This window comes from Pyxicephalus adspersus, chromosome 8 (assembly GCF_032062135.1).
Source record: "Pyxicephalus adspersus chromosome 8, UCB_Pads_2.0, whole genome shotgun sequence".
NCBI lineage: Eukaryota > Metazoa > Chordata > Amphibia > Anura > Pyxicephalidae > Pyxicephalus > Pyxicephalus adspersus.
In genome coordinates, this window is record NC_092865.1 from 53,104,910 (window position 1) to 53,122,942 (window position 18,033).

The following is an 18,033-nucleotide window of genomic DNA, read 5'->3' on the forward strand; positions in this document are numbered from 1 at the left end:
GGGCAGAGACATCATGTCTGATTTTGTCAATTTTATCTCTGAAGTAGGTGGCAATGTTTTGGGCAGAGAAGGATGTTGTGGGGGGAGCAGGTGTGGGGTTTATCTGACATTGTTCATTGATCTGCCATGGCGAACTGATGAACGGCCAATCTTAACCATCATTATGCACGCCTTTGGAGGCAAGAACAGCCAGTTGCCACTCATTGGTCTTCCTCCTTCACCTCTCCATAAAACAGAATGGCGCTATGTGTACAACCTTCACGTGCTCATTTTTCACTGCAAATAATCACGAAAGAACGTTTCCAGCGACAATTATCTGATGTCCATTGAGCATCTGTATGAGGCTAAAGGCCCTGTTCTTCTATTTGCTCTGCTATATATATGCACTGTACACAATGGGTCTGATTTAATAAAGCTCTCCCAGACTGGAGAAGATAGATTACTATGGGAGAAGCTGGGTGATCCTGCAAACCTAAGATGGATTTCTTGTTAGCAAATGTTTTCAATCCTGGACCAGATTTATCCGAGGTTGGCGGGATCACCCAGGTTCTCCCATAATAAGGTATCTTCTCCAGTCTTGGAAAGCTTTAATTATTCAGGCCCATTCAATGTCACAGCCCAAAATTTGGATGAGGAATGTAGCGCATATTACACAGGAATGTAGCGCATATTACAATTTTAAAAGCACAATGCAGTACAGAGTTAAACTCCTGGCTTTTTTTCTGGTTCAGTGAAAATTACCTTCACTTCCTGTCCTAGAGACACAGCCAAAAGCGAGAGCCAATAATCACCATAATAAACACCCTCATTTTAGGCTGCTATTGCATTTGTGTGTTTTATCCTTTGATTTGTTTTCTATTAAAAGGTTCAGAATAAAGGACCCTTACTTCATTAGATGACAACACAAACCAACTGGTGATATCTGTGAACTATACAGGACCCAAGATGTGGGATTCTCATTGTACCTAGGATTCCTCACAACTAGACACTGCGATTAAAAGCTGGGTGGATGATAGGTATATTTTATAACTTTTCACTATTTTCTTTTCTGTTGTCATGTTGTGTTTTAATATGGAAGGTAGGTCTAGTTGTGATAGGTGGAATATATATATATATATATATATATATATATATATATATATATATATATATATATATATATATATATATATATATATATATATATATATATATATATATATAGATAGATAGATAGAGAAAAAGAAAGAAGAGAGAAAAAAAAGAGAGGAGAGAAAGAGAGTACTGATACTGAACCGTCCACTGCTGCCCCTATTCATTCTCTATGGGGCTGCCATGGGTAGAAACAATTTGTAGAGTTCTCCACCCCCAGGCAGTAGTTTTACTGGCACAAGGAATTAGTAATCACACCACAACCTCACCACCAGTGTGGACAAAGCTTCAGGTACAGCTAACAAATACATAAAAAAAATCATAATGATAAATCATAATAATATCAAAATTTAAACATTTAGAACTAATTATATAAAAAAATAAAAATATGATTTGCTAACACCTACTTAGGTGATAGGCACACTTTAAAATAGGTTGGCTCTAATACCACCTGACCAATAAAAATCTTCCTGTGTGTGTCCATCCAAAGGTCACAGTGGTCTTTATATCTCTGCAACCTTTCACCCACAATCCAAGGAGCGTGTGATCTCATACAGCACCCATGCAGCCATTTGTACAGGATTCATGATGAAACTATGACTCATCTAGGGCTGCAGCCATTGCAACATCCTCCTGACAGCAGGCTGGGATAGGGGTGGAGGGAGGTAATTACAGCTCTGGATGGGATTGTGGCAATAAACCTGGAATGCATTGCACTAATGAGCACTGACCTCTCCTCCTTTTTTTTTTCCACACTCCTAAAGGCGGGTGGGGGGCATTGTACTGTCATGTCAGACTTTACAGTTGAGCATTTTGGGTAAAGGGAGGTACAACAATATGTTATAGTCCTAAAACTGACTAGCTGGCTCTGTATGTTTCATGCAGGTAATAGAGCGCAGCTGACAGCCATCTGCAGGAGGACCGACCGCTGTTATTTCATCCTCAGTGAGTATTTTTTATATTATTATTACTTGATTTATAGAGAATATTCAACATCAGTGCTTATTCAGCACACCATCCCTTAATAAAAGGCATGGTAGGTACTTTCTGACATGGAGTACCCCTTTAGGGGGGGTGTATTTATTGCCAGGTACCCCTAAGGCTATCCCCGCACAGAATACATATGTGTAAACTTACAAATGTAAAATCTTCCTTACCTTACCCAATGTTGGAGAGTGAATGAGGTACAATATTATTTCGTAATTGTATGGCACAGGATGTTGGGTGATCTGTCGTGGCTTTGTTTTCTTTTTAAACCATGAAAGGTATCTCTTGGATCACAGTTGCTTCTTAAGCTACCTACACACATCAGACACATCAGGATTCTTGCCTAAGACAAGCATGACCATTTGTTTTGAGCAGGAAAAATCTGACATGTACAGGGGTTCAACAATGTTGTTCAATCCACCATGGCAGATCGATGAATGACAAATCACTCATCCTCCCTCCTCTCCATAAAACAGAATGGCACTATGTGTATAGCGCTTGTTCGATCATTTATCACTGGAAATGACCTTTCATGATCAATGAGCGACAATCTTCTGACATCTCTACAGGGCTTTAGGCTACATACACACACTAGATTATTGTCACATGAGACCAACTATTGTAATCGTCTTGGGTGAAAATGTAGCATGTGTACAGCGGTCCCCCATCGTTTATCAAACTGTCCCAGAGGATTAACACTGTATTACTGTATGAAGGAGGACACAGAGGGTTCCACTTGCTCTGCCTTTCCTCTCTTCCCTCCATAGAGATTTTTGGGGATTCCAATTAATTGCAGGTATACCAGGTACATTTGTAAATGATAAAAAGTCCTTTTGATCTGATCATTTTCTATCCAAGAATACCAATCAGAAAAGAAGAATATAGTATATAGGTGTACAGTGTTTGAGGACTTCTAACCAACTGCCTATTTGCCATGCTCAAAATTGGCCACAGATCTGATCCTGTGTGCCAGCCCATGTACCATACAAGCTAGGTAACTGGCGTAATTGGTGTTAATGATGTGTGATTCTGAAAGGAACAGATTTTTCACTTTTCTGAGGGCAGTTAATGACATGATTTTGAACAGATGTACAGAAATTTGAAGTATATCTAGAATAAACCCTAAAATCAGAGGGGAAAAATTGCTTTATAACAAAGGAAGTTCTCTTTTATACAGTTTCCACCAGGTGATGAGTGGAATGTTGGGTATGATTTGCCATGGCACAGATAAGATTGGTGTTGTGTACAGTAATCAGTCCCAAAGACTCCCAAAGAAGAATGTTGTGCAGACTTCTCGACTGCATATATATATATATAGACACTGCATCTACACAACACATTCTTTGATAAGAGGGGAAAGAGGTGTTAGGGGTCATTCTTGATTGGCTGAGAAAACATTCATTTGTCTGTAAGACATTTTTCTTTACTTGAATTTATTTTGTGCTGACATAGCGCAGCGCTTTGCAAAGTCCATAGTCATGTTAATAACTCACCCCCAATAACACAGCCTAAGGCTAACATAAACATGGGGGGAACATGCAAACTCCTTGCAGATAGTGCCCTGGCCAAGATTCAAACTTGGTACCTAGCGCTGCAAAGGCAGAGCTTGCCGCTGTGCCAACCGTGCTGCCCAGCATGTATGACCAAGTAAATGTGAAAGTGTTTGTTCATGCCATATATGCAGATTTTCTGTGTTACTGTATATAATTTTAAAAACACAGCAAGTACAGAAAAATACTGTTTGATCAAGCAATAAACCCAGGGAGTGTTGTTGTATTAATTCTCCTGCACTGATCCCCAAAGCAGTGTTATTAGCCCTGTCCAGTTCACTTTTCTGGTGGACTACAGAACACTCCTCCCTCTTCTCATATCTGTGACATAAGGTAAAATATTTTGTTGCCCAGTATTAAAACTCATATCGGGTGAATAACACTGTCTGGGATTTACGTGCAACAAAGGCAGATTTGTGGACCCAAAAAGGGATTTTTGTGTAACTGCAGTGACCAAACTATGGCAATGTTCAGAATGGCACTATGAAGGATTCTTGTTCGGGTTGATGCTTTTGCTTTCTCTGGGTCATCAGAACCCCATTCTTCCTTCTTTGCCCTAAATCAGGAAACTTATGTGAATAGTTTGCTCTTGAAAGACATTGTTAGCTGGTAAAATTGCACATTAACATTAGATCATTCTATATTATCTGTGACCAGCCTTAATCTCACCATGCACATCATTATCATTGTTATTATTTATTATACAGTATGACAGGCATGTGCTTGCAGTACATAGTTGGTAGACCTAAAGAAGATTCTACAAACAGATTTTTTAAGCCCTTCGAGGCAGAGTCCTCTCCTCCTTCTGTGTCACTGTCTGTATTTGACTGTCATTTGCAACCCCTATTTATTGTACAGCTCTGCCTAATATGTTGGCGCTATATAAATCCTGTTTATTATTAATAATATCAATAATAATAATATTAGTGGAAAAGGCATCAGGTATCCAAAGCATGAATTCAGAAAACCACAAATTAAACGGTGTAAAAGGGGTCATAGTATGTTGATGAAAATCATTACAGCATACTATAAAGGTGACCCCTGCTTTTTGGACTGTGCTGGGAGCAAACATGTGTAATCAGGAAAGCTAATGTCTGTACAAAACTTAACGCCACTCAGAAGGTGAATGAGTTTGTTTTTGATTACTTTCCAGTTAAGTCTGAAAGCTTCCTAAAGTCTACCAAAGCCACAACTTTTTTTTTTTTTTTTTTGAATATAGTAGGAAAGTGATAAAACTCTGGTCCCTTTGGGGAGATTTTCATTTACATCCTACAAAACAGGAAATGAGACAATCTTTACTAAGTGGAACAGTTATTACTGGAAGGCGTATCTGTATGGTAGATTTACAGTTTTTTTGCTAGTATTTACAAGAATTACCTACAACTACAATTTTGGTACCCTCAGACAATAAAATATACAATAACCACTGTTAAAATGCACAACTTCCAGCTGGAGTAGCACATAACACAATAAATAGACTCCTGTAACATCCACCATATGATATTTCTTTATATATATATCACATGATGTTGCCGTCTGACAGGTGACTAATACATCATCACTCACCTGTGAACCTTCACCCAAATACTTGTAGACCTCTCCACCTATTAGGCCACTTTGGGTGGAGCTGAAGAGGTGACTCGGTGGCGGGGACTTTGCACACTTTGTGAGCTAATCTATGATTGGAGAGTACAAAGTTCAAAAAATGAATATAAAGCCTGATATTCTCATAATTTTACAATATACAAGCCTCCTGTGAACATCCCAGACTGTGATCCTCTATCTGATACAATGGCCAATGAGTGAGTATAGAGAGAATTCACCCATCATTTTCCTTTTTTAGGCAGTGTTCTGATTTAATTGCTTTTTCTTTTTCTTCATTGCCATTAGATGTTAGTAATGGTGGGATTTTACATACAATGATTTAATTCTCAGGGTTCCTCTGGTAGTCTTGCTTCTTCTCTACCTTTATGTGGTCTGTCCAACTGTTAACATTAAATCTCATATTCTCTTGCAGAGTGGAACAAGTTGTTCTTACAAATATGGAATATGCAATGAAGTCACTGAGTATCCTCTCCCCCAGATCTCTTTCCAAGTAAGACATTCTGCTGTGTATGCCAAATGTTTAATCAGAATTAGTATGAAAAAGAGCAATGAGCATAACTTGATGATCCATAGCTACCAATCAGAATATTAATTGTTTGGTTTTTATACCTGCTGATGGTTATTGGTCACAGCACTATATTATTAATGCTGTTTGCACCGATTTACAGTTTAATCCTGCAGATGTATGACCCTGTGGTTTTCATTCTAGTTTTTTCTAACCTAATCAATATTTATTTCTGGTTGATGTCATGTTGCTTCCTCTCCTTAAAACTCCCCTCCACATTTTATCAATCATTTAGTATAACTTATAAAAATGGACCTGGTGTTATTATCTGTGACAACTTCACTGAAAAATTCTACCTTTCTTTTAGAATGTAAGCTCCTCGGAAGATTCCTCTTTTTACTAGTGTGCCCATATCGGTGTATATGTTAAATCAGCTTTTCTTATTGTAAGGGAACCCTCAAAATATTTTCTGATCTTTAGGAAACCCCTTCTATAATGATTTATCCACAGTTCTTAGTATATTAGTATGGTGGTCAGTGATAAGAATGCCTCTTACATTGCTAGCATCCACAGTTGATAAACTAATAATCTGGCTCCCCTTTGTTCTTACTAAAAATTTCAGCAACTTGTTCTCAGACATTTTGCTACGTGGTTGATACTTTATGTCTGTTCCCTTTAGTTTACTTTTCTGGTCAGACAGACCTATGTTAGGAAATCCATGGGCAATGTCTGAGACTCATTCCTACTCTGAATAAAAGTCAACATTAGTTTTCTGTGGGGACAAAGGACGTGAAATATTCCCATATTTGGGAAATATTTCCGGAAAGCATGAACTGTCCTGAAAATAAGCTGACAGAAAACTGTAATATGGTGACCAAAGTACCTTTTGGCATGTAATACATTTTGGATGGTATTTTATGTTTTCTCATTGTGTTTACAGGGCATTCTAGCCTCTTGATGAAATGTAATGTTTGTGGGGAAGGGGAGCCTCAGGTCCAACAAAATACATGAATATGTTTAGTAACCAGGAACCAGACAGAATATTCTACTAGGAAGAGGGGACAGAATACGCTACCTAGATAACACATTAGGAAAACATGCCCTAATTCTGGCACATACAAGTGTAGTCCTAATTTCTATATTCTAACTTTGTTGTCTTTATTTACTTTAGATGTGTCTCGGTCAGTGCTTCTATGACCCAACAGCTCCTTTCTCGCCCAGCATCCAAGCCTCGGCCCTTCAGAGTCTGTAATTGGGATCGTACTGTCCGCAAGGGCATTGTAGCTGATAGCCTGGGAGATCTACTGAACAAGGTGAGGGAACAAGGAATGCAATTAAAAGAGTGATGTGGACTGTTTGAACAAGAAGTATTTATTTCTTTATAAGAAAATTGATAATATTAAAAATATTGCTCTCTAAATATGCAAAAAAAAAGTTTACTAAGGTCTTTGAACTTTTTTGCTGCTTTTCAAGGCTCTGTTATTTATGAAAATCATCCCCTCATATCCCATTGTATTCTCATGAGTTGTAGCAGACAGGAAATGTGGGAAGATCTCCTCCAAAAGCATCACAGACAAAAATAAAAATAATGAATTCTAGTAGAATTTGAAATTCTGTAATGTGTGGCCATCCTTCATCTTGTGTATCTCATCTTCTTGCCCATAGGCCCAAGATGCTCTGCTTATTACTGATGCTATCACACTGGTTCTGGATGAAGATGGGACAGGAGTGGACACTGAGGATTTCTTCCAGTCACTGGATAGCGGATCTGTTTTTATGGCACTGACCAAAGGACAGACATGGAAACCTTCCCAGGTGAGCACAAAGGAATATATATGTATAAGTTCTTGGATATTAGAGAAACCATTTGAGTTTTTATTACAACCTTAATTTAGACATCATCCGTGGGTCTCCATGTTTTCTATGTGCTTCTCTAGACAATGCAAGTGGATATTTGCTGGTGGGAGGTGCTGGCACAGTGCAGTACATGGCTTCCCGAAAACATCACAGCACCCAGTACTTTTCTCAAGAGCCCTTAGCCATGTCCAAATAGTTGGCTGGCTTATATTCAAATATAAAAATGCTATAATCATTGAATGCCAGTCTGGAGGAGTGGGCTTTTCCTAGGCAGATATTTGTCACAATAAACAGTTCCATTTCTCTCCTGTTCTTGTGACAACTGTAAGGTTTTAGAATTTGTTTCAGTTTTAGTACTGGAAAAAATAGTCACCTATACAAAGTATTACTTTATGAATAATGCCAAATGTTTTACAATATATACTTTTTTTGTGTAATCTGCGGGAATTTCGTAACTAGACAACATTGTAGAAAGAATCTCTGTGAAGCTGCATTCCACCACACTAAACCAACCAGAGCTCTGTGGTGCATTATGAAAAACTGAACTCCCAGAACTCCCAACAGGTGCGGATATAGGGAAGTGCAAAGTGTGCAGCTGCATAAAGACCCTGCTCAGCCAACGGGGCCCTTTGTCAGTTTTGCACAGGGGCCCACTGTTGGCTATATCTGCCACTGACTCAAATGTTAACATACTCTATAACTATATCTACAAGCAGATATGACCAATGTGAAATCAGTTATGTTGAATGACAATAGGCTCTTTTCACTAAGATATAACCATTTACATTTGTCATGCCTGTTTTTTCTAAAACTGAGGGCCAATAGAAGCCAATCTAAAAATTTTCTTTTATCCTCACAGAATGCAGGTTACCATATTTCCCTGTCCAACAAGCCTCAGAAGAAGATCGATGTGGCTCGTTTTAGCTTTGACTTGTACAAGGATCATCCACAGGATTTTATAGGATGCATCAATATCAAAGCCACGTTCTATGGAACATACACCGTGTCCTATAACCTGCAGTGCTACAGTGCCAAGCGGGTCATGAAGTGAGTATACATATAGTAAATATTGTGTACAGATAGATACTGCACAGCCTTGGCCAAATGGGATTTAAATCATTCTCTAGCATGAATTAAAAAAGGATGTCTGGCACCTTTACCCTGATTTTGCAGAGCTGCCTCCTACAAACCAATGCTGGATTGAATGACTCCCAACATTATTTAACCAAAAGTATACTAGTAACCTTTCGGATGTTCTAACTTGTCCCAAATTTATTGAAACATTGTGTTGTTTTCTATGCAACAATGAAGAGATTTTTCATCATTTCCTGTCCAGACAAGAAAATGAGAGCAAATATTCCCAATGGGATAACAGAAAAACTAGACAGAGGTTCTATCATTTTACCACTGGAGGAAAAAAATTATCTGTTTTGCAAAGAGTTTATTAAAGCTCCAATCTACTAATAATGTTTTGTTTTCATCCTCAGGGAGGCGCTACGCTGGACTCTTTTCACTATGCAGACTACAGGTCATGTCCTCCTCGGTACATCAGGTTACATGCAGCAGCTTCTGGAACCCAGCGATAAGCCACAGCCGGAGGAAGAAAAGCCGACCCCTGCGCTCCGAGACTTTATCCCCTTTTATCCCAGGAGGATCCTTCCAGCCTTACAATGAGCAGGCTGACTCAGAACACTTTAATGGATATTCGTGCAATCCTGATGTTATGATCTGTTCACTCCACAATAACTGAGTTTACAGTTCATAAACTGATCAGCTCTTCCTCTTTTTGTCTGCAAATTATTTTTATAAAGTGTAATTACACACTATTTATAGGAACAGACAAGGTGTTGGACATTATGAAAATGGCGCCTTATGATGGTCGGGGAGCAGGTCTGCTGTGCAAAGTGCAGTAGTAACTGCAATTCGCAACAACCAATCAAATTTCTATTTTTTTATGAGAGTCAGACTGTTCTTAGAGTTAACAGTCCAGGCCAATCCTTTTCTAGAACAAACTATTTATTTTTTATCTCAGCCAACCACCAGTCTTTATCTGTATGCCTGGACGTCTGGCTCCTCTTCTATTCTACTACCTGGGCACTTTAAGAGCAAACCTTTACATACATCTGCCATACTGCACAGCCAGGAAGTCACCTCTGGCACTTACCGAGACCCTGCTCATTGGACATACTGTAGATAATCATGTTGATTTATTGTACAGTAAGTAGGCTGGAAGTTAAGAGGTGACATGCAAAGCTACACATTACCAGAAAATGTAACATCAGTTATGAATCATAAAACTGTTTCAACAGTCCTTTTGTACACACATCTTATCACATATTTGTGTTTTTAGTTTCTTGCCTGGAGTTCAGTTTTTAGCATTATTCCAGTGTGACCAATGCTGGATGTGTCCCTCCGCATTTATCACAGAATAATATGCAAATAGGTTATACGCTGCTTTAAAAATCAGAATCCTACCTACTAGACCGGTCCTTCACGCACAGTCCTGAGATTCCGTAATAGTCCGGCGTGTTTGTCCATATATAATTATATCTCAATTGCAAACTAGACTTCCAGCAATTTGCAAGCTTTGTCTGAGAGACACAGACTGTTACCAGTTTCCTAACTTGCTATATAATGTTGTATTTAACCTTTACTATTTTATGTATTTTGTGTATTTATTCTGGTTGTAAACAGATATTTTTGAATTATCTTATTAAATCACTAATATAAATGAATTCTGTTATTTACAAAATATTTTGTGTACACATGAACACATGAGAAAAAATCTATAAATCATTCTGAACATACAAAAACGGAACAGGATCATGACTAGTTCTTACAGTGGACTATTTATAGTTCTCTGTCTACAGATTTATCCATTACCTCCTCAAAACAGCGATAAAAGTCTTCACAACCTTCAATGTACGCCCAATGCAGCAGACGCTTCAACCTTCAGTAGCCAGTGAAGCTGAAACCCAAGACCCCTGATGGCCACAGAAGCGGCCGCTTCATATACATGGGTGCCTGGTAAATTTCCATTAATGGGTTGTCATGTGCTTCTCTATGACATTTGGCATTGGGTTTTTATTAATTACCCCTCCAGCCAGGGTTGTTGACCTCGGAGTGCTGTAGTATTTGAAGAATATATATACCATGTTTGATAGCCAAAATGGACAGGGCAGGTAAGAAAAATAAATTGGCCCCATAAAAGTTTCAAGCATAACCATTCTTCTATCCATGTTTCTAACCATCCTAATCATCGGGGCTTGGAAACATCAGCATTTTGGAGTATAAAATCCCATCGGACTTTTTTAGTTTTCAGGGGTTGAGCAGAGTGATTGCCATGGAGAGTGTAAAAAATGCCCAGCTTGTGGAAATAAGTTCCTCAGCCCCAGTGACACTGTATTCAGAGTACATTGGTGATCCTGGCATTACTGAGATATCCATTTGGGTGTGCAATCTATGGCTGCAAATAAGAGTTAGCAGAATGGAATAGGGGAACAGAAGAGATCCACATCATGACATGTGCAGGGCCAGACTTTGCCCCTCCAACACTGTCCATGGAGTGGACCTTTCAGTAAATTAAGGGCCTTTCAGCCCCAGGATGTAATATTGCACAGCTGTCAGCTTTCAGGTACATAGCAAACCCAGCTGATGTGTGGCCGGGAGAGGCAAATCATAGTGCGGGTGACCACACGTAAGTGAGGCTGTTGCTGCGGCCACAGCACAAATCCTAAACAGCAACTGCACAGCCAAAAGTGACTTGTTGATTTTGGGACCACATCATAATCTGCTTCCAACTTCCTGCAAAAAATGGGACCCTTTTACTTAAATAGAAGCAGCAGAAACTGTAGTTGGGCTCACAACAGAACAGCGGCGCTGAAATGGCTCTAATAATAATAATGAAGTGACATCATTATTAACATATAGCACCCAGAGCAGACAAATAAAGGTATGTGGTACATCCAATGCTTTCCTGCTGCATTACTCTACATAGTGGGGACAAAGGAGTAAGGAGACACAGCAACAGTGGGGATATAGTCATTACTGTAATATTCTGCAGATGGGAGGCCAGGAAGTGAGGAAACACAATGACATTGGGGGCACAGTAGCAATGGGGACATAGTTACAGTGACTGATGCAACTTTCTGCATATGGAGTATCATGGAGTATAGGAACACAGCTACAGTGAGAACACTGTGACTGCTGCAATATTCTGCCTTTGGGGAACTTAGATGTGAGGGCACAGAATGACAGTTACAGAAACAGTAGAAGATAAATAAAGACATAAAGTCTCCAAAGTCACCCTGTCAACCACAAATATACAAAAGCAATATATTTGTTTTGCAGAAATCTCCACCATTTTTTTCTATTAAAAAAACATCCCAATCTGATGATTTTGTCTAGGCTGAGATTATGTTATCAGTTTTCTGCAGGCAGGAGGAAGTATTTCCACCAGTGATCTGCAACATTGTAACTTTGCAGCTTTATAAAATGCATTTATAGATGCAGGCTGCAGCTGTGAATATTACACAAACACTGGGATTTGCATTAATATGCCCCTCTGAGCCAGAACATGATGATGGCCCTGAATAATGCCCCCCCCCAAAAAATAAATAAATAAATAAATACAAAAATGTGCAGATGCACATAAAACATACATGTGATGACAGGTCCACTTTGATTCTGTATGCTGCAGAAAAATCATATGTATCACAGGGTAATGTCTGATTTTTTGCCCCCTTTACACCCAGCCCCCAACACAACAACTTGTTTTTCAAGGTTAATATAGCTGGGGAAAGTTTTGTAGAACTACAAGCAAACAGCAAACGAATGTTAGCTGTGCTAACATGTGATCAATTGTACTACAAACTACATTTCCCAACATGCTTTGCTGTATTGGGCATGCGCAGTATAAGGAATATGTCAGCTCCCAGGGAAGTCCCATGTGATGGGCAGGTAATGCGGCGCTGACACTGCCATGGCTCTCCCCTTGAAGCAGATTCTTCACAAGAGGACATGTCTGCCTGTCTGTGAGCTGATCCATCACATTTCCTGCCTGCAGATCCCTTCTAGGAGTGAACACTCAGTGCCTTGGTGAGTCCCTTCTTCTGAAGGTGACATGGGAGGATAAGATCAGATTAAAGTGTATCTGAACCTGAAAACAAATGTGTAGAGGAGGTGGCTACTCTTTATACCCGTAATCCTATGCTTCCTATGCTAGGGTGACAACGCTCACATGCTATATTGTGGGGGAAGGGACCATGTTGTCACCTGAAGCTGTGATCACATGGAGTCAGTAGGTTACCCTGAGTGTCTATGTCTGAATTGTCATTTTTGCATGAACGGATCCTGTTGGTGAGAGGTCCTCTCCTAATAGGGACTTCCTGCTCCCACATGTCCCCTTTCCTTCTTCTATAGGTTGTCAGGTATGGGGGAGGGGCCAATATACATCATTACATTGTTTCCCTTCTGATAGGTACCAGGAGTACCTACAACCACCGGTTAGGCCGAAGAAGGATCAGGAGGACAGACGAAGCATCCTGAGGAACCCCGGGGTCATCAACGTCAGCAAACTCAGCAAGGAGCAGCTGTGCCAGCATCTGACTGAAAATGTCTTCTACAAGGAAGGTAAACGCACTGAGAACTGCAACTAACCGCTCACGGGTCGGGGACAGTACAGCCCAGCATATCCCGCAGCCTACTATACCTACCAATGACAGGTGTAGAAATGTTGGATCAGAACTAAATTGCTTGAATTCCAAGTTACAATCCGAGGCTTGAATAGTTCTGTGCATCTGACCTGAATCTTACCTCCATGGGACCTTTATGTGACCTGCAGTTGACCTCTGTGTGACCTACAATTGGCCTTTATGACCTGCCATTGACCTCCCACAGCTGACATGCTTGGAGTCTGTTTTGCATTCCCATAGACTTTAGAAAGCACCGCTCATCCAACCCGATCACCGACCCCTAATGCCGTGCATTTGTTTTGTATTTACTGACCACCCATTTGTTCTGTCTTCAGGGCCACTTCTCGCCATCAACAAACCACAAGGACTGGCGATTGCAGGTAAATGGTAATTGTGTAAAATGCTGGGTGTCCACACTCCTCGTAGATGTGTATTGATCGGAGGTTTGATCAGCAATCATAGGTAGTCTAAAAATTGCAGGAAATATCTTCAAATGCCCCTTTTGTATCTTTTTTCTTTTTGTGAATTTAAATTTTGTAATTGTTATGCAACGTGAACAAGCTATAAAATGTGACTACACCAGGAAGAATCCCTAGCACCCCCCTTATAGCCCCTCCTTTTCTAGGAGTAATTATGTTTGTGCTGGCCCAGCTCCTCCTCATTTCCATAGTATTAGTAGCACCTGGAGGAGGAGCTAATGGGAACACTATAGGGTCTCACCTGAGTGCCAGCTCTGACTCTACTGGGGGTGCTGACCTCACATCCAACATGGTGACACCCTTGGGTGACTACACAATGGAGGATTTTACAGGTCAGTAACCTTCATATACTGTTATAGGAAGACAGAGTTGGGGGCGGGGTGGGGTCTGTATCGCCCAATCAGATGCAGTTTTAGGATCTGGACTCATTTCCTAATAATTCTTCTTTCCCCTGCAGGAAATTCGGAGGAGCTCTCCATGGTGTCACTGCTGCCGGATTTACAGCAATTATTGCAGCTTAAACCCGAGCTGCACATTGTGAAAGCTGCGCCCAAGTACGTATGCAACGTTCCTTGTGGATAAATCCAGGGCTGCAGCTTTTGGTTTGATCCCCTTAATGTGTAAAGGATGTGCATGTTTCCAGGTGTATTCTTGTCCCTCCCCAGGCTGTGATGGGATGGTGAAAGGAGAAGCAGGCAATTGATGAGCTTGCCCCTTTGTCTCCCCGCTCTCTCCTCCGTTCAGCATGGTCCACAGAGCTGAGTGGCTGCTTGTACTGCTTCTCCCTTCACCAGTCTGAGCTTTGCTGTAAATGATAAGAATGCAGTAAGCAGTACAAAGCTGCTTATCGGTTTTAGCTCTTACCTCTCCTCCCCCACACTGATACAGGGCACTTTAATAGGATCATTTACCCCTTGTCTTTGATCTGCCCCTTCCTATTTTGCCTGCAGGGAAAGCTCCGGGCTCGTCCTTCTCTCCACCTGCCATGTTACAACAAAGAACTTTGAAGATTTTTATTCTCAGTGTCGGAAAGCAAAGAAACCAATCACAACTTTCTGGTAAGTGTCTGTGCAGGGGGGCTGGTCTTGTCTCCGCCTCTCTGTAGCTTCCTGCAGGCAGCCTATAGTGAGTGGGCTTGCTGGACCCCTCCCACTGCTGAGGAACATGTGACTCCTTCTCATCCTACAGCGGAGGTTGGGCTTTGTGAGCAGGGGCGGAGCTTATCTGCCAGCTGAGCAGAAGCCCCTCTCAAAAGTAATATTTTTGGATTGGTTCGTGTGATTCATTTGACTTTCTGACCTCACTGTAGGAATTATGAAGACTTTTTATAACAACCTCTTATTTTTCAGTGCGATTACGGTGGGGGTGCCAAACCCAGCCGAGGGGGATGTAAAAGTAGCTCTGAAGGGGGAGCAAATTCACGATCTTAGACTGGTGAGTTGATTGGATGTCTCCTTGGAGCAGCTCGTGTTCCTCCAGTGGTTAAATTCCTTTTTCTGGTTTCACCGCACGCTGTGCGCTTCTCACAATATGCATCAGATGCTGCAGCAATCAGACTACCCTATATCCTGGTTGAAGGACGTCCTGCATAATCTAGCCCCTCCCTCCCCACCCTGATTGTCCCTGCTCGTCCCTGCTCATTTTATTCATTTGATATCAGCGATGACATCACTGGGAAGTATTGAAAACAAAAAGCTTTATTGAAAAATGTCATCAGCATATTGATGATGGGGTAGGTGTGGGCAGAGAGGGCAAAAAGAAGCCAATGAACCTTTAATCATGTGGTGAGTGATTGCCCCGTGCTGTGAAGTTTGTTGCTCTCTATTCAGGTTGTTCCTGTGATGGATCCGTCTAAGGGAAGTCTGGAGAGAAAGGAAGTGAAGGAGACCCAAACATTCTACAAGGTCCTGGACTCTGCCAATGGCTGCTCCCTGCTGCAGCTGCAGCCAATGACAGGTACAATGTCCAGTTACTGTTATTGTTACATCTGCCTGTCCTCCATTCCCTCTACTGCAAAGGGGAATGCTTCCTGGCATTCATATTCAAATCCAATGCCTACAATCTCTATGTAATGTGACCTTACATCTCTCCCAAGCTTACCTTTAGGAAAAATGATCCTGCCATAAATTCCCTTTTTCAGGCATTTTCTGAATAGGATGACAACGCTCTGTCTTTGTGCCCCAATTGTGTTCATGTGTTGTCACTCTAAGTCATGAGTTCTTTACTGATGAGCTTTAGTAAAGTGACATAGTCCACCAGTTAATATCTGGTTCATGACACCCCAACCACCCCGTGTGTCACATGATCCCACCGGCTCACCATGATTGGCATTGAGCAGGATTTTTGGTTATTAATATTTTTTTTCTTTTCTTTTTTCAGTCTTCCGAGACCAGCTGCCTGTTCAATGCACCCTGAAATTCTCTCCGATACTTGGTGACCACACGTACAGCTCGCGGGTGGCGAAGGTTTTAGGAAAAGACGTCTACATTCCTTTTGATGCAGCTACTCCGCAAACTCAGGTAGATACCTGGCTTTTTTTTATCAAAGGGTAAAAGGACTGTGTCCCAGAAAAATTGTGTTTTTTTTACACAGCACCATTTTTATGTTGGCATAATTTATAAAAATAAGTCCCAGTATTGGCAGATAGTGTCATCAGATTATGTGATTACCAGATTTGTCAAGTGGCAGTCAACCTTAATGCTTTATTAGCAGGTAGTCTTTACCAAAATACAGAATGCCAGTGGGGATCAGTGACCTTTGTTTCAAACACCTTGATCACCACTTTTGCACATGATGATGTAGTACCAGTAGGCCACCACTAGAGGCCACTACATTTTTGGCGATCAGCAGCCGAAACGTAAGTCTGTAGGTGCTGATCCCTAATTTTTCAAGTAAATAGCGTTCATTGTGTAATTGTTGTATGGGAATCAGATTTTCCTTCAGACAGGACCATGCTGTGTGGCAGGGCTGTGTAAATATTAGAATTGGATTGATAAAAATATAAACCCTCCGTCATTTAAAACCGATTTTAATAAAATATTTCAGCAGTGGTTTTGGGTGTTCAGATTTAATGATTAGTAATACCCTATAATAGGAAAAAAAGTAAAATAGATTTGCATGTAATATATTTACTAAAAAATTTGCGAGGCTTTGGCAGAAATGTAGCGGTGGGACCCCTAGTGGCCATTATGTAGTACTGTATCTAGAAATGTAAAGTAGTGAATGCAAAGTAGGGATCATAAAGAGGGGATCTGTAAAAAGTTAGGATCTTTTCAATGCCATATGCATAAATGGGGGAGCAGAAACATTATTCATTGTTAAATAATGCAAACAGGCTCTTTTCCCTTCAATAAGTGAGCCCCAAAATTTTCTTCAAATAGATTTACAATAAAAAACAGGCTTCAAAGCCCAGCTCCAGCCACAAATTTTATTTTGGATTGGAAACTGGAGACGGTTTCCATTTCATTCCAATTTTTTTTTCTGCCTGTGATCCCACTTTGGAGATTTTTCCTAATTTCCTGTTCTAATGTAATTCTAAACCTCACTTGAAAAATGTATTTTTATTTGTGTCTCCGAAAAAAATTCCCATAACTTCCTGTTCCTTCTAGAAAACCTATCCAACACATCCAAAATGAGGACAGTTGCTGATTGCTTACTAAACCGTGTGATAACAGTCTTTTCTACTTTTCCCCAGCGGGTAGAAGAGAAGATTCTTCGTAAGATGCATTTTTCAAGCCAACAGATGCACCGGATGCCTCTTCACCTACACCTGCACAAGCTTGTGATGCCAGAGGATCCTCAGGGGAGGTACCCTACACATCTCCAGGCTCCGCCCCCACCCTTCTTCCAGCGGACAATGGAACTCTTGAGACTTAGAATGAAAGTGTAACCTCCTGGGATGAGGAATGGGTTCATCTGTGAATGGATTTCTGCATTATTGAACTCTTTGTGCAGCTGCTAACCATGTGATGATCCCCATGCGGATGTTTGGCAGTATCCAAATGAGTTTTTTGGTTAGAATTTATTGGATATTTCCAAGGCACATCAAATCAGTGGTTTCATTTCTGGAATCACTTTTAAACAGTAAAGGACATCACATCATCATTGAGTACTATCAGTTATTATTTGTTATGTGTATTTTTTATTATGTAACAATAAAGCGCCCACATTTCTAATAGGGACCTCAGAACCCTTAGCTTGATGTGCAGGCAAAATTCAATTCTAAT

The 18,033-nt window shown here is 40.6% G+C and overlaps 2 protein-coding genes across 3 annotated transcripts; both read left to right on the forward strand.

Moving 5' to 3' along the window:
• The first annotated feature begins 1,844 nt into the window (after positions 1-1,844).
• CIDEC (cell death inducing DFFA like effector c) lies at positions 1,845-10,370 on the forward strand. Of its 2 annotated transcripts, none has more exons than XM_072420662.1 (6): positions 1,845-2,076; positions 5,686-5,763; positions 6,950-7,091; positions 7,444-7,593; positions 8,495-8,682; positions 9,123-10,370. In XM_072420662.1, the coding sequence occupies exons 2-6, from the start codon at positions 5,711-5,713 to the stop codon at positions 9,307-9,309; spliced, it is 720 nt and encodes a 239-aa protein (XP_072276763.1). In that variant the 5' UTR covers positions 1,845-2,076; positions 5,686-5,710; the 3' UTR covers positions 9,310-10,370. The 2 variants fall into 2 exon arrangements, with proteins under 2 accessions (XP_072276763.1, XP_072276762.1); XM_072420661.1 differs by lacking the exon at positions 1,845-2,076 and adding an exon at positions 5,197-5,470.
• Positions 10,371-12,559: 2,189 nt separating this feature from the next.
• Positions 12,560-18,032, forward strand: RPUSD3 (RNA pseudouridine synthase D3). The gene is made up of 9 exons (XM_072420667.1): positions 12,560-12,732; positions 13,115-13,266; positions 13,664-13,708; positions 14,265-14,361; positions 14,758-14,865; positions 15,157-15,241; positions 15,637-15,763; positions 16,187-16,326; positions 17,502-18,032. The coding sequence occupies exons 1-9, from the start codon at positions 12,617-12,619 to the stop codon at positions 17,694-17,696; spliced, it is 1,065 nt and encodes a 354-aa protein (XP_072276768.1). The 5' UTR covers positions 12,560-12,616; the 3' UTR covers positions 17,697-18,032.
• The last annotated feature ends 1 nt before the right edge of the window (position 18,033 follows it).

What these genes read in the sequence shown, in the direction of transcription:
- CIDEC (XM_072420661.1), top strand. An exon ending in TCCCCCAGATCTCTTTCCAA is followed by an intron (nt 5,764 to 6,949) that starts GTAAGACATTCT and finishes TATTTACTTTAG; the next exon opens with ATGTGTCTCGGTCAGTGCTT. An exon ending in AGTGCCAAGCGGGTCATGAA is followed by an intron (nt 8,683 to 9,122) that starts GTGAGTATACAT and finishes TTTCATCCTCAG; the next exon opens with GGAGGCGCTACGCTGGACTC.
- RPUSD3 (XM_072420667.1), top strand. Translation starts at nt 12,617, where the DNA reads ATGGCTCTCCCCTTGAAGCAGATTCTTCACAAGAGGACATGTCTGCCT. An exon ending in AGTGAACACTCAGTGCCTTG is followed by an intron (nt 12,733 to 13,114) that starts GTGAGTCCCTTC and finishes CCCTTCTGATAG; the next exon opens with GTACCAGGAGTACCTACAAC. An exon ending in GCAGCTGCAGCCAATGACAG is followed by an intron (nt 15,764 to 16,186) that starts GTACAATGTCCA and finishes TTCTTTTTTCAG; the next exon opens with TCTTCCGAGACCAGCTGCCT.